Source organism: Lemur catta, chromosome 2, assembly GCF_020740605.2.
Source record: "Lemur catta isolate mLemCat1 chromosome 2, mLemCat1.pri, whole genome shotgun sequence".
Classification (NCBI taxonomy): domain Eukaryota; kingdom Metazoa; phylum Chordata; class Mammalia; order Primates; family Lemuridae; genus Lemur; species Lemur catta.
The window spans coordinates 112,879,214-112,901,247 of record NC_059129.1 but is presented as its reverse complement, the minus strand read 5'-3'; the positions used below and the strand labels follow the sequence as shown (position 1 = coordinate 112,901,247).

Here is a 22,034-nt window from a genome sequence, read left to right as displayed (position 1 = left end):
TAGGCTTTAACTCTATTTGGTAATGTTTGTGCTTTATGCATTTCTTAATCATTAGGGAAAATATTATTTCCTCTGGGATAAGTAAAGGAAATGGATTTCCTTTGGAGAAATATTTTATTGTAAATATTTTAATATAACAATAATTTTTAAAATGGCATGATGTAATTAAATCATACAAAGTCTACAACCTATACTAAAACTGTCTCTGAAATTATAACATCCATAAATATTGATTGCTTGGGCAAAAAATAAAATATGTGGGCTTTATTTATATTATAGTTTATAGATTCATAAGGTATAAAGGGTAGGATTATTTGAATGTTAAGAATCTGGTTAAAAGGATCTAATATTTCAATTTATGGAAAGAATGAATAATTTGGACAAGTAGTTGTATTTACTGTCTGATCCAATTGCAGTTGCTTTGAATTCTGACATCCTATCATGTCATTAAAATGTGTTCATGACATGTGCCTCACTAAACTATTGTGTCTGTGTGCATGTGTGTGCACACATGCATACATATTTTAAAACGTACACATTTATACATATATTTTTTTAATTTGACCAATCTATTACCAGAAGCCATCTCTTGAATGATTTCAGAGTTTAGCTACCTTTGGAATTTGAGAAGGAACCACAAAATTTGTCTACAATTTAATTAATTCAAGGTTTCATTTTTACACAAGTCATTAATAGTCATGCTTTGGAAAAAATTTAACTTAATCTTTCAAGAGATAATTCTAAGGAATGGTTCAGAGACCATATGGTGTTTGTCATGAGTTGAACTGTATTCCGCCAAACGCACATGTTGAAATTCTAATCCTCAGGACTTCAGAATGTGACCTTATTTGGTGATAGTGTCTTTACAGAAATAATCCAGTTAAAATCAGATTATTAAAGCGTGACCTAATCCAATGTAACTGGTGTTCTTATGAAAAGGGGAAATGTGGAGGTAGACACACATAGAGCAGGAAGCCAGCCATCTACAAGCCAAAGAGTGAAGCAGCCTAAGCAGAATCTGCTCTTGCAGCCCTCAGAAGGAACTCTATCCATGCCTTGATTTTCAGGCCTCCAGAACTGTGAGGCAATAAATTTGTGTTGTGTGAATCATCTAGTTTGTGGTATTTTATTATGGCCGCCCTAACAAACTAATGTAGAATTTAACTTTTTTGCCAAATGACAAATCAGCATTTACCCACAGTTAATTTTGTTGAACCCTACTTATATGTAAGGTCCTTTTATTACCCAAGTGCTCTTTCCGAGTCACTGTGACTTCTGGAATGACTGAACATTTCCCAGGCAGTCATATTAATATATACATCCAGAGAATCTGGCTTGTGTGACAATTTTTAGTTTCCCGGGAGCAGAGATGCAATATCAGTGTAAAGCAATATAATTAGGATCAGTTTTGGGATGAGGATATTAACTGTTATTATTTTCTCATGAAAACTGTCTTAGTAAAAGTTTTTTTCTCATCTGGCTCTTTTTATGATCTGTGGAATCTTTTAAAGGAGGCACATATAATCAGAAGTAAGATATAGAAAAAAAATGATACTATCTTTGCACAACTTCCTCTAATACTGAACCACTGGGTTTAATAATCAAATTTGAATATTTAATGTGTTTCCCTTTTGTTATAACATTAAAAAAGGAAAGTGATTTTTTTTATGCAACAAAAAATGATCCTTAAACTGTTCCCCCTTTCTCTTATCTTCTCAGATAGAAACCGACATTGGATGGCAAACACCCTCCAGAGCATAACCCTAAATCCATGTTACTCAAAGGAAGGCTGCTTAGGAGTTTCTAAAAACACATACATGCTAGAAGGACAGCACAGTTTTATGAAGCTTATTTTACTGAACTGGCTATGACTTACTGATACTATGCAGTTGCAATGCTTAAATAAGCTTAGTCAAATAAAGCTTATAAAAATGCTCACTCCATAGAAATCACTGCTCTGAGTGATCTAAATGTCAGAAATATGGATTTGTCATTGTTTTCCCCAGTATAGCCTTATTCAGATAAGCTATTCGAGATGACACAATAGGGAATTTCACTGTTCCATGTAATATTGACAGACCTAATGCCTAGAGTGGACCCTGGACTGATCCTGAGAAAAGTGTCAAAAATAACACAAAGTTAAGTTTACCTGACAGTAAACACCAAGTAGGTTCTTAAAGTACAAGGGCCTAATTTTCCATTTATTTTTTATTTCTTGAGGTGCTGAGCATGTAATTTTACCTCAGGAATACTCAATAAAATGACTGCTCTTCTGCTTAGTAAAAACTGAAATGTTTAGCAGCATGAAGGGGCCAGATGGAAAATGTTCAACCATTCATTATTTTGTTTATATCTTTGCTTTTAGAATCATTTTCTCACAGTATGCAATTGCCAGAGAAAAAGTCTTTTATTAGTTGTCAGTGAGTGGCATTTCTTCCTCACAAAAAATTTAAGACCGATTTTAGGTCTATTTGGACAAATAGAGGATGAAAATGTTGGGGACTAAGCAATACACAGTACTTTGAAAACTCTGATAATCAGTAGACTTCAGAAAACTGGTTCTCTTTAATTCATGTGTTTCAATTTCCTTTCACATCAAAGAGAAGTAGAATACTTGTCCCCACTCTCTAGATGTGTGGAGCTTTATCAGCCTGTTTCTAAAACTCTGAGCTTCTTAGAAGAAAGGTGTTGTGTAAAGTATTATTTGTGTTTACTTAATTGCTTGCCTTTTTGAAATATGAGCATGAATACCTTAATGTTCTTTTCAGAAATGCATAAAAGAGTTTCAAGCTCATTTAGAAGTTTTCTGAAAGGCACGGAAGCTGCTTTTTTTCCTCTGTAGATTAAATGATAAAAGAAAACATATAAGAATTCTTATCTCTCTACATTTTCAGGCTGCATTTTCTTCATGAGATATGTATATTTCCTTCATGAGATATGTAAACTCAATCCAGAAAGGTGGAAGTTTGGGATACACTATTTTGACCTGTTCTAAATCTTTCAAATAATTTAGTGAAGATTTGGTTTCAAGTAAAACAGTAATATCTTAATGCAATAGTGTTGAATTCTTAAATATTTTATATTAGAGATAAAAATATTCTATGGATTTACTTTCAATACAATTAGAGCAATAGCATTAATTCTAGAGTCACTATAGAAAATGTCAATTTATATTACTGACAATTCAATTTATACTACTGATAATTAACAATGCATGAAAATGGGTATACTTCATTATAATTTTTATTTCAAAAGCTCCTAAGGTCCTTGAAAAACTTAGTCATATCTCTGCTTACTAGATATATACTCTAAAATATTCTTATTCATACATATGTACATATGAAAATATTAAATGATTAAATTATCACTGCTTTTCCAACAAATGGATGGAAAGTCCTTTATAATTACAAAACATAGGTCTACTTTTTATATTCAAATATATATTTTATAAAACAGGTTGCTTCATGACATTAGCCTAGAAACTCACTCAGAGAAGTAAAACTTGAAAGAAATTTAGGTCCTAGTTCTTGCATTTCCTTAAATTTTCTGAAAGTAGCTGATGGCAATGTGAGGAATCCACCATTTTATATGAGCATAGTTTTAAGCAGAAGCATTCCACGAAGTGTTTATCATTATTGTTGAAGATACTTATATGAAAAGAGTATGCATATGTTGTGTGCTTTTGGGGAAGGGTGCTGTCATATTCTTTCACAGGAAGTAAAATAGAAGCTATTGTGAAACCACAAAGGTATGATTATGACTCCATGTGGGGTAAAAGCAGCAGGAGATGATTAATTCTTAAGGAAGACTTGATTTCTACGAAAATGTCTTTAGGAAAGAGAAAGTAAAACATGCACATTAGACTCAACAAATCAGGGAAAGCTAATGATTCTAAAGCAGTCAGTTTAGTATTTTTTTCCAAGTTGAAATAGCATGTCATTACCGAAGATTTTTCTGTTTGTGCAGGTTTGCAATTCAATGACAATGGGACAATTTAGTAGGAGGACTGCTGGGGCTAGGTACAATGTTTCCTTTGTGCAAAGTTGGCCCAGGAAAAATATGTGTTAATCCAAACATAAAATACTAGAAAATCAGTTTCTTAAAAGAACTAAATATAGTTCATGGATCTTATGTGTATCTTATTCAAATGATAGTTGCTAGGAACCAGAGACTTACTATTATTTTTATGAAACCAAATTCATAGAATTTGGGAGATTTTCTGTAGATTCCATACCCAAACTTCTCCCTCACAAAGTCAGAGAAACCGTGGAATGGCTTACCTTCTTGCATGAGACTTCCTAGGTTTGTGAGGTGAGGGTGAATTATTTTCCTAAAGTGAACCTGATTGAGCCTGTCAAATTCATTAGCCAAAAAGGGTCATCTCATGGGTCTTGCTGATTAATTTTTATCTCTAAAACTGTTCTACTATATATAGTGCTCTTGACATTTTGATTTAAGCTACCTGGGCATGTGGTGGTAGTAAGGAACCCTGGCCATGATTTCCATTATTTTACCATGAAAGCTCTATTAAAACAGCTATGCTTCTTAAGCTTAAAATATATTAATAGTCTTTAGAGCACTAAAAAAAAAAAACAAAGTGAAAAATGCATGCTATAGGCTGAATTGTATCCTACTCGCCTTGCCAAAAAAAAAAAAATATATATATATCTCCTAACCTTCAATGTGATGGGATGTGGAGATGGAGCCCTTTGGATGGTAATTAGGTTCAGATGAAATCATGAGGGTAAGGTCTTCATGATAAAGTTAGTTCTCCTATAAGAAGAGACACCAGAGATCTTGCTTACTCTCTGCCACAGCAAATGCCATGAGAAGGTGGCCATCTGCCAGCCAGGAAAAGAAGCCTTCAGAGAACCCAACCATGCTGGCACCCTGATCTCAGACTTCTAGCCTCCAGAACTTTGAGAAATAAATGTAACGTCATGAAAGCCCAAGCAGACTAAGACAATGAGTCATCACACGTTTGTAAATTGACCATCAGTGTTTATATTCATCTACACATTTACTCTCTCTAATCTGGTTTTGGCAACCTCTCCCACCTGCTGCACCTTTGGAGATTTGAAAACCTTGATAACATCTGAGATGCTAGCTCTAGTCGCTTTCTTAGAAAGGAGTGTCTCTACTTAGTGATTGACACTATTTAGTAAGTATTAATATTAATACATGCTTTTTTTAAGTCAAAGACATTGCACTTCTTTTTTTCTATCCCACTAGATGTTCCTCCTCTGTTGTAGCCTTAAATATTTTAACCAACTAAACTTCTCAGTTCTTATGAGATGCACCTGAACACATAGGATTTTACTTCTATCAGTTACATATCTCTTATCTCAACATTTTCTCATACCATAAAAATATAAATATTTTCTTTGTTCATTTATTTCTCTCATTAAAAGTTGCTATGTACTGCATACCCTTATATATACAGAAATATTGAGGTAATTTGGCATGATACTTTTTTAAGCTCATTCCCTTTAGCAACACTTATGATGTTTTTCATATTTAATAAGCATTTATTGGAGCCTTACTGTGTAAAAAGTGCGGTGCTAAGCACTATGAAAGGATAGATAAATTGCTCCCAACCTAGTGCCTTGTTGACGAACAAAGACCTGAAGAAAAGTCAGAATAATTTTATCCATGTCATTATATTTATCCAAAAATGCTATAGTGTTATAGGTAAGAACAATAGGGTTCATGTCAAAAGATAAAGGAAATATTATTAAGGAGTTGACATTTGAGATACATCTTGAAATAGGAGTTAGATTTTAACGGTAGAATTTTAATGATTTTTTTAAAAATAGAAAACCAGAAATTCATCAGAAATCTTTGGCCACTTTAGATGATAAAATACAATGGCTTTTACCTCTAATGTGTTAGGATTTCAATATATTTTGCTTCCAAAAATTCCAGCTATACACTTATCATTACTTTTTACTTTTTTTTCTTTTTTTTTTTTTATTTCAGCTCATCATGGGGGTACAAAAGCTCAGGTTATGTACATTGTCCATATCCCGCCCATCCCCCTGAGTGAGAGCCTCAAGTGTGTCCATTCACCAGACAGTGCGCCTGGCACTCACCATGTAGTCATACCTCCATCCCCTCCCCCCCACCCCCCACCTCCCCGAGTCAGCATCTTCAAGCATGACCATTCCCCAGATGGTACGCAATGCACTCATCATGTAGGCATACACCCATCACCCCCCCAGCCCCCCATCCCCATCTCAGTCTGATATCCAATTGGTATCCTTCCCTGATGTGCATTTAGGTGATGATCAGGGAAACCAATTTTCTGGTGAGTACATGCGATGCTTGTTTTTCCATTCTTTGGATACTTCACTTAATATAATGGGTTCCAACTCTCTCCAGGAGAACCAAAGAGATGTCGTATCACCATTATTTCTTATAGCTGAGTAATACTCCATGGCATACATATACCACAGTTTACTAATCCATTTGTGGATTGATGGGCATTTGGCTTGTTTCCACATCTTTGCAATTGTGAATTGTGCTGCTATAAATATTCGGGTGCAGGTGTCTTTGTTATAGAATGATTTTTGTTCCTTTGGGTAGTTGCCCAATAATGGGATTGCTGGATCGAATGGTAGGTCTACTTGAATCTGTTTAAGGTATCTCCATAATGCTTTCCACAGGGGTTGCACTAGTTTGCAGGCCCACCAGCAGTGTATGAGTGTTCCTGTCTCTCCGCATCCACACCAACATGTGTTGTTTTGGGACTTTTTGATAAAGGCCATTCTCACCGGAGTTAAGTGATATCTCATTATGGTTTTGATTTGCATTTCCCTGATGATTAGGGATGACATCTAATCTTTGACAAAATAGACAAAAACATACCCTGGGGACAAGAATCCCTATTCAATAAATGGTGCTGGGAAAACTGGATAGCCACATGTAGAAGACTGAAACAGGACCCACAGATTTCACCTCTCACAAAAATCAAATCACGGTGGATAACAGATTTAAACCTTAAATGGGAAACGATTAGAATTCTAGAAGAAAATGTAGGAAAGACTCTTACAGACATTGGTCTAGGCAAAGAATTTATGAAGAAAACCCCTAAGGCAATCGCAGCAACAACAAAAATAAACGAATGGGACCTGATTAAATTAAAAAGCTTCTGCACAGCCAAAGAAACAGTCACGAAAATAAACAGACAGCCTACAGAATGGGAAAAAATTTTCGCATACTACACATCAGATAAAGGACTGATAACAAGAATCTATTTAGAACTCAGGAAAATCAGTAAGAAAAAAATCAAACAACCCTATCAAAAAGTGGGCAAACGACATGAATAGAAATTTCTCAAAAGAAGATATAAGAATGGCTAACAAACATATGAAAAAAATTACTTTTTACCTTTAAATTAAGTTTACTATTTGTAAGAAAAACTAGTATTCAGAATGGCAAGTAACTGCTGCTAAGTTAAAAATGAAAAGTTCAAAAGGTAGGAGAAAACTGGGCTTACAGGAATTAAAACAAGAAAGAACATCTATTATTAGCAGTAAGGACTACTGAAAAATGGACTAGTAAATCATAACAAGTGTCTTTGTTTAGGCTGCTATAACAAATTATTATAAATTAGGTGGCTTATAAACAATAGAAATTTATTTCTCACATTTCTGAAGGCTGGGAAGTCCAAGATTAAAGCAGCTTCTGTTTCTGGTGAGAGACTGCTTCCCCATAGACAGCTGTCTTCTCACTTTACCTCACCTGGTGGAAGGAGTAAGGAGTCTCTCTTGGACCTCTTTCATAAGGGCACTAATGCCATTCTTGAGGGCTCCACCCTCCTGAGCTAATCACTTCCCAAAGGTCCCACCTCCAAATACTATCCATACCATCACCTTTGGAGTAAGGATTTCAAAATAGAGTTTAGGGGGACCTAACCATTTAGACTGTAGCAGCCAGGTACTACTGCCAGGGGAAGAAGATCCTGCCTCTCACTCACTCAAAACACAAGTGAGTTATTGCTAGAAAGGGTGCGTCAATAATAGAAATTGACCTTGCAAACCGCAAAAGACTTCTTTTCACTTAGGACCATGACAACTCAGCCACTCAAGTAGTAAGAGTGAGATCTGAGATTTTATTTCAAAAATAAAATTAATTTTTAAAAAGATGCTGGACATTCAGATTGTTCTGACTGATCACACTCCTCATGATACAAACAGTTGAAGAAAAATAATTATATCCCTAGCAGAGGCAAGAGCATCCCTCAGAACTCTAGTTATGCAAACACAATCAAATCAAAGTCATTTATGTATCTTCATATAACTGGAAAGCCCAGAGATACATCTGACTCTAAGCACAGCTGGCTCCATGAGCCCACACAGTGGTATGTGGACCCTGGATCTTTCCATCTTGCAGCTGACTCTCCAAGTGATAGACTAGAGAGCCCCTGCTGACTACACACATCTTACCTACTTTGGCAACCCCAGCAAAAAGAGAATGTCCCCAAATGGTTCCATACAAAAGTGTGAAGGACTCTGACCGCACCATCCATTCACAGTCACAGACAAGAGGAAATGTTCTGAATGGTCAGGCTTGGCTCAAAGGCAAATATATCTCAACCTCTGCAGGCAGATTAGGTGGCCAAAATATCGTCTGAAATTGTATTATAACAATCATATCCCAAAATTCTGGGAGAAAAGGTGGCAATTTAAGGCTTTCGTTGAAATTGGCAGGGAACCAGTTTCTGGTTTGAGACAAAAGCCATTTTCATTCTTTTCTTTTCTTTTTTTCTTTTTCTTTTTTTTTTACGGGTGCTCCATTTTCATCTTTAAAAGAGAGTGAATAGTTACTTGTTTGTTTAAGTGCCTAACATCTTTATTCTTCTAAAAATGACATTTCTTTTGGTTTACTAATATTACATCCATTAAAATATATATGATTATTTTGATGAAGATCATTTTTGTGAATTGTCATGGTTCACCTTGCCTCTCAAAAATCTATTTTAATTCAGTTTATATAAACTTGTAGGAAAACAATTTAATCTTCATATACACATTTTGCAAACACTAGAATTGGTAAAAATGTGTAAGTTAAAAGATGGATTTCTCACTTTTCAAATTTATTTGCCAAAAATGTCTTTTTAATAAAATTTCTACAAGGTTCTTAGATACATGCATTTTTTTAGAACATTAAGAAATATAGCAAGGATCATACTTACATGCAATTGGGAATTATGTTCTTAAAGCAATTTGGGAATAATGTGTCAATGGTATATGCTTCCTCTCTCTTGCTGTCTAATTCTTGAAAGAGAGATATTAATACAGTGTAAGTATTACACAAACCACATCATATGGTGAAATGTAAAATTCATAATTAATGCTTTCATGTAATGACAATGCAATATTTTATTTATATGATCCTGGAATATAGGTGTCTTCCTTGAGCATCCTGGAAGGGATGGTATTGCCAGTGTCCTGCAAGAATAATAATCAGCAAGTGCACTTGGCAGTTTCTTCATCTGATCAATAAGGCATGATGAGGTTAAGTGACTTCTATCAGGAGACTTATGATTTATTCTTTGTGCATAACCTGACTGTGAAACCAGACTTTGGAGCCATTACATCAGCAGTCTTTCCTTTTACTTTATAGAGAAAAGCGTCACATGGCCATTCAGTCAGATCCCTACTTCTTTTGAACCTGATTCTGTCTGTCTGACAATCAAAATAATTTGTATGACATCAAAAGGAATAGAATTAAAAAGTAGGCATGGAAAGCCCTGTCACATCCTAGCTGCTCTGCCCCACTTCTGACCTGCCAACTTTCAAGAAGCATAGCCCATGTCAAATTGCTTGGTAATATTTACCTCTCATTTTTTCTGCCATATCAATAACTAGCTCTTGTCATCTTTAAAGTGCTTCTCAAACATTAAATAATCTCAGATTACACACTCTGTTCTTTGCATTTATCTTGACCAGCTGTCAGAGAAGGCAATTTATTCCTCCTCAATTTTATTCCTCTTGGCTCTGTGTGCCTTCCGCAGTCAATTTGAATGGAAAATGAAAGGTACAACTTAGTATGTTTCATAGCAAGGGCAACACATAATTTTCTTAAAGCCAGATGACCTTCAGATTACTTTCAGATTGCTTATGGCTTTGCGGTTGGATACTCAGAATGTATTTTCATCACCTTTGAGTCTTACTTAATTCCTAAGTGGAGATTTTGAGGATGTGAAGATAAAAAAAAAGAACAATGACAAATATAACAGTATTAACTTTATCATTTTCATCTATTCAAAACTTATACCATAATTGTATTGATAGAATCATAAAGTGAATAAAAACTTGAAATTCATATTGTCAGTTTAAAAAATATAAAAGGTCATATTTTAACTGAAAATTTGCATAACTTTATGAATTGATGTGGCTTCTCATTTTTTTGATCAAAGAAAGGACAAAATATAAAAATTGTATTCCTTCTTGAATTTTCTGCCTATTAAAAATATGACCAAGATTCAACTGATTTGTATCAAATCTCAGTAAAATTACTCTTTGAGTTTCAAGATACCAAGCAAGTATGTGTGATGCTGTATACAGAAAATGCTCTGTAATGTGCAACTCACTGAAGTGACTCTGAGGTGCAAAAGCAATTCTTCAGATGTTCTCCACTTAGTGGTGGTAGGAAAGCCTTCCAGACGTTAAAAAACTGGAGGTTAGTGGATAAAAAACATATCAACTTTCAGGTGGGCCACTCCTAAACGCTCATAATTCGTTTACTCTCCTGCAAATCATTATTCCAAAGGTTTGATTCACTAGTAGCTCCACTTGGGTCTTAAATCTCATTTCAAAGCACTTCAATCATTCATCCATTTTAAGAACTACCATTAGGAGTGATGGCACAGAAATCAATGAGAGGATATGGTATGAGTTTTTTCTAATTTTTCCTCCTTTGAGTACCACCTCAAGTAGTCTGTGAAATCTTTTTTATAGGGTATTTTTTTCCATCTTGCTATCATTTCCACTAAATTGAGTTCATGAACTTGGAATCTGTTTTCCCATAGGTTTTTTATCAGAAAAGAGAGGAGATTTGTTATCACTGTTGTTAATTTCTACCTAAAGTCATTTAAAAATATTAATTAATTTATTTACCACTAATGTTCCTTATCAACTTTTCTTTTTCCTCCTCGTAGTTGGGATAACCTTATCAACTTTTTAATCTTTTAAAAATATAGGCCAAGATTGACCACTGTTATCTAAAATATAGTTGTACTAGTTATGTTTGATTATTACTACCTACTAATATGTACTCTTGAATGTATTTTGATTTTCTTTTTCCCGGGTCGTCATAGAATTTTATGTTATTTGTCTTATTTTGTAAAGAGAAGGATAGTACTATTTTATGATTAAAGAAACAAAAAGAGTAAGTAAGACTTTATTAACTAAGATACTAATTTTTCATGCAGTCTTTTTCTTTCCCTAATACCTAAAATTTGTGTTATGAATTGGACTTATAAGTATCCTATATACATATCTGTTTGAAGAGTTCTAACTTTATGTTTTTAGTTTAAAGAATTCAGTTATACTGATAATGTTTGTACTATAATGAAATCACTTAATCACTTTATTTGCTATAGATCATCTCTCTCTCAATTTTGCTTATGGGGCAAAACAGCTTCTACTTATATTAATAAATTATAGTATGTGCTCCTCTTTTTCTCTATTAGAAGAAATAAATTAATTGATGAAAAAGGATACTGATGGAGTCATAGAATTTTTTTTTTTTTTGTCACCTGGAAATATCTTAGCCTAATGTACATGCTTATTAAATGGAAACAAATTCCTGCATTTATAGAAGAGTTAGTCCTTCAACCTTTGTTTCTGAGGTTAATCCTGCTTTTCTAGCTTTTCCTTAGAGTGATAGTAGTAGTCATAGTCAGAGTCATAATCATAGTGGTAGCAGTGGAGGTGGTGATAGTAGTAATGAAGACGGTGATGATGAAATACTGGTAATGTTGCAGTTTAGTAGTTGTTGTATTGCCATTTACTGAATAATTACCATGTACCAAGAAATATGCCCGTATGCATGAGTTATTTCTCTACCCTCAGAAACCTGCAAATTGAGCCTTCCCAACCTCATTCATCAGATATAGATGCTTCTCACTCAGAGCTGTAGTGTAATAGTGGCCTTCTGGCCATTCAAGTGCTGCACGGAAGAGTCAGGAGTTAATCCCAATCTCTTATCTCTAAAACTCATGGCATAACTTTTTGCTTCACTGTTTTCATGCAAAAACTAGACTTCACTGAAAGGAAGACCTGTGAAGGCAAAGTAAGAGACTGGCAGATAGAAAGGAGAACTTTAATTCCACTCTGAGGCCCTCAAGGAGCACAAAGAGTTGCCTTTCGTTCTGAAAGACTAAAATCTTTCAATTATTATTTAGCACATTCTAAGAGTAACTACAACTACTCTTTCTGGTTAAGTGAAATCAAGTTTATGAAAAATGTTAAGGAAATTTGAAAATTTAGATTTGCTTTTTCTATACAACACATAGAAATGTTCATTTAAAATGAATAATAAAATTGAAACAATATAATCAGGTATATTAGAATATGATTAATGAAAATTTTCTCTTCCTTGATATGTAATTCTTAAATTATTATAGACAATGCCATCCATATTTAGTATATATGAAAATATTTTATCTATGCTTCTGGCAAAAGTATATGAATTGGTAGAGACTTTTTTCTCTTAAGTATTCAATTATTTACTGCACATCTGTGTAATCTGGGATTAAAAATGCTATGAAAGTCACTTTAATTTTCTAGTTGATCTTTAATTATTCTTAAATGTAACATGAAATTATTGTTTTAGATGATCTCTAAGTTACCTCTAGATTTAACTTTCAATAAGTCAAACGTAGTGAAGATAATCAGATATGTCTGCTCTCTCTTGAGGGGGACTTTCTAGCAATACAATGGAATGTATTCATAAGAGAAAAATGAAAGAGTTGCAAATGTATTAAATGTTCATTCTGCATATAAAAAAACTATTAAAAGGAAAAGGTAAACAGTCAAAGGAAAAGATTGCAACATAAAGTTTAGATAAAATTTTATTATCTTATGTGTATGTATGGATACAACTTTACAAACAACCAAAAGGAGGTTTATAGGAAAATGGAGGAAAAAAAACCTGTAAGGAAAGAAATGCAAAGGAAAAATAAACATATAAAAAGCTCGTCTCTAGCAATAAAAACATTGCAAATAAAACTAAAATTTCCTCTTATGTGATTTCAAATATTTTAAACACTGGTAATACTTAGTATTGTCAAGTATAAGGAAACAAGACTATTGGCATATATAATTTTCAAAAATACATTAACTTTAAAATACATATATATATATTCTCTAATGGCATAAAGAGATTGTGTTATTTGTCCCCAAAATTCTATATTTAGGAATTTCTCATAAAAGCACAAATATTAATCTATGTTGAGAAAATTTCTGCCACATCCCAAAGTAGAAAGTTTTTTTGACTAAATTGTGCACAGTCATAAAATGACATGCCATGTAGCCACTTACATGGTATTTTAAGAAATACATAATAAGAGAGCATGTTTATTATATATTGCCTAGTTAAAAAACGTGAAGGATAGTGTGATGATGACTTGTCAAATAAATCATATTTATATATTTATATGTATGTCCAAAAGATTATGTGCAAGTAGAACAAATTAACAGTAGTTATTTCTGGATGGTGAGATTAAAACTGATATTTACCTATCCATTTATTTTGTTATTTTTATATTTTTTGAAATTTCTCTGATGAGCATGTAAACTCTTAAAATCAGGAATAAAAAAGTTACTGGATATAATAAGATTTCCCAACATTATTCTCTTAGATCATCTGTGCCCCTACCACCCCCAAAAAAACCCCAAAACAACAATAACAACAAAAACCCAGGAATGACTTCAATAGAAAGGTCAATTATGCAGTTAAACCAAGATATCCAGAAGATGTTTCATCCATTTAAAGTGTTTTATAACTGATTTTGATTCTCACCCAGAGGACTTGGGAGATGAGAAACGCTGATTTATATGAGCACATGGGTTTCAGAGTGAAGGGTAAAAGCTGAGGAAGACATAATGTGGCAATGGGCAGGGAGGGTTGTCCTGCCACTGAAGAGTTGTGTTCTGATAGAGAAAATGGTATCAACAGCTTACAAAACACCCAGATAGTCTGTGTTTTTTGTCATCAATATTTGACTCTAATTTCTAAATGTTATTTTCCTTTTTGAATGTTTGATTAGGAAATGCATCTACAACCACGACTGTGATAGACAGCAAAAATGGATCTGTGCCCAAATCCCCTGGAAAAGTGCTGAAGAGGACAGTCACAGAAGACATAGTGACGACATTCAGCTCCCCTGCAGCCTGGCTTCTGGTCATTGCTCTGATAATCACATGGTCAGCTGTTGCCGTTGTTATGTTTGATTTAGTGGATTACAAAAACTTTTCAGGTAAGATCCACAAAATTTGGCTTTTAGGTTAAAGGAAACAATGTTTTCCCCAGTTCTGGTTTTGTTTCTCTTCACACTATCTTAGTGTTAGAAATAAAACATCCCATGAATGTGCTTGAGGGTCACTGAAATCAGTTTGCTTCTTCTCCTTTTCTTTCTATTTTCTTTCTTTGTTGTACTCATTGATTTCAAATGACCTTGGTATTCTTATCTTAGAGCTCAACAAAGGCTAAATGTTGCAATTTTTTGAAACTACTGATTAAAAAGCTTGGGTGGACATTTAAGTTTTGGGACTGGTACTTTATCAAGCATTAATAAAGAATGATATATAGGCTTTACACTTCGCAATATGAAACCAAACCAAACAAAAGACTTTTGGACAAATGGAAGATATTATAAAGTATTTTTAAGTCTCTCTGTCATTTGGCCCCAACCTTCTTTTCCAGACATACTCTTTGCTCCTCCCACTAAACCTCCTATTCTGAGTTTCTGAAATTAAGAAATGTTAAAAGGATTTTCCCAGAATTAATTGTAATGAAATACTACATCTTGAGTGTTATATGTCCTTATGGTTTGGGAGTAAATAGGACTAATACAAGTTAGAGAATAGATTTTCTTTGTAGCCCATCCTGTCTTTGAGTACACTGTACTTCTCTTTGTCCAAAGACTTTTTATATTTTAAAAATTATATTTATCTATTTCCATATCTGGAACTCTCTATTAATGGTGAGTTCTTTGAGAAAAGAAATCAGCCAAGTACTTAATAAACATTAAATGACTAGATGAATTAATTCATGTTTATCACTTTTTACCCCAAGCAAAAATATTTCGTTAACCTTTTAATGTGCTCTTTCATATATACTCTTCCTTCCTCTATTTTCATTCTCCAACAGGAGTAGAATCAGTAGAGACTAGTTACTATAAATACTATACATGACATTCTATACATTCAGGGATTCCTTATTTCTCATTATGGAATTTTACTCACTTAACAATTACTTATCTGCTATTTACTATATATGTCAGGAAATGGCTATGCCACAGATGTCAAAAGAAATATACTATAAATATGGCAAAATCATAGAACTCTGTTATTTTGGTTTGTTGGCATGCGAGTGTGGTTGAAATGACTCTGCCAGCTATATCATTGATAGCTAGACTAAAGTGGACATCATCTAACAGGTAGAAGTCCTATGCTGTCAGCCAAACCAAAAAGGCTATTCATTCAGAGCTGTAAATGTCTTTTCTAAATAGGCAATAATTTTAGCATATAGCGTAATGTAGGCACTTAAAAAATACAGTTGAAATGCCTATAATATAAAATTATGACCTAGAATTCTAAGTGAAAAACACTTGGTTACATTACTGTAGGAAATTTTATTTCCCTGAGCCTACATTGACCCCACTATCTGATGAAATGCCATCAACACGGGCATTGTCCATAGCACTTAGTTATGCTGGTCCAGTGGAAGCGCTACTGTGGATTGTAAGTCTGCCTTCCATTCCAGTCGCCTAATCTGAAAACCTGAACATAGGTAGCTGTGCATTTTATAAAAAAAGAACAAACTGTTTCCAGTGGTAATTTCTGTAGTACTTATAAAATCATTAACTCTACAAATATTAGATTTACATTCAATTCTTAAAATATATCTATTTTAAAAATGAAAGAACTATAATTTATGATCATATTTGGTTCTAAAGTTTAAATAAATTATTACTTTAATAACCGTTGCAAAATGTAAATGATACTCTTATGTTTTTGATGTTAATTTTAACATCAAATTTGAATTGATACAATTCAAACTTTTGCTAGAGATTAATATTATTATCACTATGAGTTTTCTGTGGTACACAATAGTCTTTGAAATAAGTAATTGCTATTGATTAAAAAATAAGGCCAGAGGTAGAAGAAAGCATGCTGGAAATGATTCTGAAGGCCAGAGAGTCAGTGCAGCTGTTGTTGGGTCTTAAATTACTCTCTGGCACTTTAGAAAAGTAGGTAAATACTTCAAAGCCATTAAAAAATTGTTCATAGAGGAATGAAAATCTATCTTCAAAAGGACATATGGTACTGAATTGAGAAGAATGACTCTTCTCTGGGCAACCTTCACAATTCCTTATTTACAGAATTTGATCTGATTTACCACTGTATTATCTACTGTGGGGCACGTGCAAAATTGGCTTTTATGTGCTTCTTTCATAAAATTTGGGTTCACTCTACAGCTCTATAACCTATAAGGTAACATGGGTAGAAACGTATTTTCTTGTCTGTGAAATGGGGGTAGCGCCTTGCTTTCTATGCTGCAAAATCTGTGACTTTGATGCTTCTTATCAAATAAGACAAATTTGAGGGCACCAGATAAAGAAACTGGAAAAGAGATTTCACCTGCCCTTCATTTCTCACTAAATGTTAATATAACATCCAAACAATATTCAAATAATACTATGGTATATTTGTCAGGGTTTGATCAGAATAGCCAAATCACTCTGCATGATACAGAACAGGGGATTTATTACATAGCTTATGAATTCCTGGCAGCTGATTAAGCCGTCTACGTAAGGCTGTTGCAATGGGTCTGGCACTGAGTTGAAGGTCAGCAGGTTGGAAGTCGGGAAGGGCAGATGCGCAGAATAGGGGAGACTAAGGGCAAACTGGAACTGACAGGGACAAACTAGAACCCACATTTGTCTCTTACCACTTCAAATTATGATAATGTGGGTGAGCTACAGGATCAGTTGGTGCCCTTCACCATGTAACTGCACACACACCTGGCCAGGATTTGGAGATGCTGAAGGAGCCAGCCCAGCAGGAGCTGGACAGATGTGCAGCTGTTGCCACCCATCTACACACATTAACAAGGGCAACCGGCATATCTGCGATCCGGTGCATGAGCTGCAAAAGCACCTGCCCTACACCAACCTTCAAAGAATAAACAATGGCTTCACTATTACTTCCCTTTTGATTTCCAAAGCTAGCATAAATTTCTCTTGAGTCCAACTGTTACCTGGAAACATACATATAAGGGAATTCTGGGAACTGTAGTACCTACCAGCTTAGTGATTTGACAGTGTACAAAGCCACTGTATAGGACAACTAATAGAATTTATCAGCCAAAACAGGATACTTGTGCGAATGAAATGGAGAGCAATTCATATTCACGTCGGGACAAGAGACACAAACCAAGATGTGTGATCACCCTATTATCTACCATGTTGTGTTTAGTTCTGTCCTGAAAGATGAATGCTTTCAGAAATCCCAAGGCGGGCAGAGCAACATTGCTGTCTTCGTAAATTGAGGCTAAGGGGTCAAAAGACCTGCTGGAGGTCTCGCCCCAAAACCTTTGCAGATTCAGCCATGTAGCCCTTCCAGAAAACAGAGGGGTGCCCTGATGATTTATAACTCTTTCAGGACCAGAATTTGTGGGCTTTGGTTGAACGTCCTTACAAACTTCTTTTGCCTTATTTATGAAGGGACAATTTTCTCTCTAAACAATAGGAAGTGCAAAAAAATAGAATCTTAAATGAATACACACTAAGGCTTTAGTGGTTGTTAATGATTTTCCCCTAGTTCAGAACATACAGGAATAAATTGTAGTAATTCTTAGCTTTTCTTGCCTAAGAACAAGGATCATAGTTCATTAGCATCTTCATCCCTATGAGAAAAAAGTCATTATATAATTTTGCACTCTGTCTCAAAACACATTTGGTAATTTTTGTGAGCATTCTACAAAACATACTTGTTCCAAACCAACTGTGTGAGAATTAGATAAGATAATATGTGTAAAACATACATGCCTGGCACATAGGAGGCACTCGTTAAATGTAACTTGAATTTAAATCTTATTACTGGTAAGTAAAATCAGTAATCTGAGAAGAGAGCCAGAAAGGACATGATGGTAGGAAGCATCAATTTCTTATGAAAGTCTTGCAGCCATCTCCTGATGTGCCTTTTAAATAGATTTTCTAATGAGGTGTGCCATTTATCTACCGCTCTTGGAAATTAATTTCCCTGATATTTTTTTCCATTTCTTGGCACTTAGCCCAGTTAAGCAGGTGCACTGTTTGTCAGGCTAGGAGCTTAGCAGAGTAAAATCATTTAGAGAAGGCCTAAAGTCAGTCAGAAAGTAAAAATTCAATATTTAATTATATATTACATATCTCTCTCTCTCTTTATATAGAGATGTGTGTGTATATACCTTTATATATGAATATGTTGTTACATTTTAGGAGACTTGAAAGACTGAGACACTAAATGCAACATTTTAAACACTGTCAGTGCTTGTGTTTACTAAGTTTTCAAGAATGGTTGACATTTTATGTGCTTCTTACTCTGATTCAAGTCTTATCTCAAATCCCATATTTTGTGATCAGTGTCCCAGGCCTATTTGGTCCTCTTGGTCACTACACTTAAAAGGATGCATTTATTACCCAACTCCAGTCTACTTGTGAGTGCTTTAAGGAAGCAGAGAGCTCTATAATTCGATTCCCAGACCCTAATAAAAGTTATTGATCCCACTAGAAATGAGGAAACAGATAAAGAAAAATATATTCATTTTAAAGAAGAGTTCTTAATTCTTAGATTATATGTTCCTACATTTTTAGTCTTAACATTCTCTTTTGAAATTATGATAAAACCAGATACTGTTTTTAAATGTAATTATTTTACAAAATAAAAATTTGGCAATTCTATGTAAGAACTCCCAGTTTTTCATGGTGGTAGATTTTAGGGTCAAGATATCCAAAAGTCTGAAACCAGTGCTCAATACTACTCATTTGAACCTTAGCAAATGAGATCTTATATTGGGATTTATAAATTTATCTATAAAATGAATACAATTATAAACTGTACCAGATGTTACTACTCTAGTTTTTGAAAGACCAGTCTTTATACATCCTTCAGTGCTATGCCTAAATTTACTTCCCTAGAGAATCCTTTCCTGAACCTCCAATGAAAATAAAGTCATTCTATCTTAATTCCTCATTATATCATTTACTGTTTACTCACAGCAGTTATTACAAGTTGTATATATTTAATTGGGTGTGATTTTTAAAACATAAAAATATTTTGATAAAATTCAACATTTATTAGGGCATACTTTCTCTTTGCTTACTTCTTTTTTCTATTTTTTCTTATTTTTAATTATTTTGAGTACATAATAGTTGTGTATCTTTATAGGGTGGGTGTGCTTTTTTAATATCTCTCTTCTTCACTGATCTGTTAGGTTTGTAAGGGAATTGTTTCATTTACTTGATTTTTCCAGTGCCTAGAAGTGTTTAGCGCAAAGCATGAACTCAATAAACATTTGAAATGAATGTGGAGATGAAAGAATGAATGAGTAAATAAGTAAATGAATACACTCCAAATGTGCGGTAATTAGCAAAGAATTACTTTATACAATATTAGCTTACAATGATACCAATAGTGCTAAGATTTACATTTAAAATATTTTTCAAAGCTCTGTCTCCCTGATCGTATTGTAAGCATCTCAAAGGTAAGGATTGTCTTATTCATGTTATTATTTCACTTGCTCTGCTTACTGCCAGACACATTGTTCTATAAAATGTATATGATCTAAACCGAAGTTATTCACTAATCTGTTTGGCATACATAGCAGGCAAACAAGCAAAAAGCAAGCAAAAACACAAGAAATAATAACCACCAAAGAACACATGGGCTTCAAGACCAGAACCACAGTAGCTAAATGCAACCCCAATGGGCTAGAGCACTGGGTTGGACACCTGACTCTACCATCAGCAGCTTTATAACATTAAGCAAATTACTTCTCCTGTGCCTCAGTTTCATCCTCTGTGGGTAAGAGTAGTACCTGCTTCATATGGTTGCTGTGAGCATTGAATGAGTTAATATATATAAAACACTTGGAATTACCGAGTGGCACACAGTAATTGTTAGATACATTGTTGCTAGCACTATTTTAATTTAATCTTTATGATCTTAAGCATATTTCAATGCTTCAGAAAGATGAATAGGCATATTTCAAAAGATGAGTTGACTACATGAGTTCCAATTTTTAAATATCATGTGAATATACATAAATTCTACCAATTTACACAATAGAAATTTGGTGATTAAAATATTCTATTTCATGTTGAGGGAGCATAAGAACCATTCAAATGGTTTATTAACTTATATAATGTTTGTAAAGACAGAAGTCATGGCACTATATGCCGCATTTTCATATGGTGAAAAGAACTTGAAAATTATTTCCTCAGCTAACATTGAGCATTAGAATAGCTAAAGAGAATAAATATATAATGTAGCCAAGAGTTTCCAAAATTAAACTTTGACTTGATAAAACAAATGTTTATTAAATGATTAGGCAGGATATGGTAACTGCTATATTATCTCTTCTCCACTGGTTTGTTAAATTTATAATATAGTTATTCAAGTAAGTCATCCAACTGGAGTACTATGATATTTCAACTGTTTTTATATTACAAGAAAATTAATTCTGTTGAATGTTAGCTTGGAAACAAATCTATAGAAATCTATAAACCTATAAAAAACTTGTTTTTCCATTCCTTATTATATGTATAACATTTAAATGTTGTTTATATTTAACATGTGCTTTTTTTTAATAAGTGGAAAGCAAATTATTAATCATTTTTCAATTTATATAATGGCCACAATTTTTATACATACTTATTAATAAAAGTATAATATGATTACCCAATTTTCATGTAAATACTTGACATGGGTAAAAGAAGTCCAAAGTTGTTTGTGATTTTGCTCTGGACTATAAAGTGCCCGTTATTTGACATGGGTCCAGCTCCAGTTAGCTGGAAATATTCCAGGTTTAAACATCTGCCGCACAATTTTGCTGGTGAAAAATTGGTTGATTGGGGTCATTTTGAGAAAGAAAGGTGAAGTGTATATCTATGTGCATCCAGTAATATTCCTTTTGACTCAAAAAGTAACAGTTGAACAAAAGCAAAGAGTAACTTAGAAACATTGTCGTGAAACTATTATATATTGAAATAACCACAAAATTTTAATGAAAGATGCTTGTGTTTAATTTCATTAGGTTCCATACAAGTGCACATTTCTAAACTACTGAAGTAAGTTAATAGTAAAGATGAGTATGGGAAAATTTTAATTGAGAAAGTTTTAAAAAGCAGAGGGAAAATGCCCATGCCTCAGATATTGAAAGGCAAGGATTGGAGCCACAGTATGACTATTCAAATGTAGATTAGCAAAGTGACAGTCATTTCCTTCTGCAGTCAATAAAACAATTAGCTCACCAAAAGTGCTTTTAAATCAGGATCCTAGTTTTTCTTTGATTTAAAAGCATCTAAATATCCAACATCTGCAAGTATTTTATTTTTTTTTCAAAATTGCAAATCAAATGGGTTTTATCTTTTAGAATCCAATGTACTTCAGGAGTTTTGCATCCCACCCTTTATTTTATTTTTTTCATGATTCTCACTCTCTTAGTCTGTTTGGGCTGCTATAACAAAATACCGTAAACTGGGTAGCTTATAAACAAAAGAAATGTATTTCTCATGATTCTGGAGGCTGGAAAGTCCA

The 22,034-nt window shown here is 33.8% G+C and overlaps 1 protein-coding gene across 1 annotated transcript in view; it reads left to right on the top strand.

The window, feature by feature from the left end:
- Positions 1 to 22,034, top strand: part of TRDN (triadin) — a 333,314-nt gene that overhangs the window by 37,898 nt on the left and 273,382 nt on the right. The window contains exon 2 of the mRNA XM_045544289.1: positions 14,279 to 14,488. Coding sequence (XP_045400245.1) covers positions 14,279 to 14,488 — 210 coding nt within the window. The remainder of the gene's footprint in view (positions 1 to 14,278; positions 14,489 to 22,034) is intronic.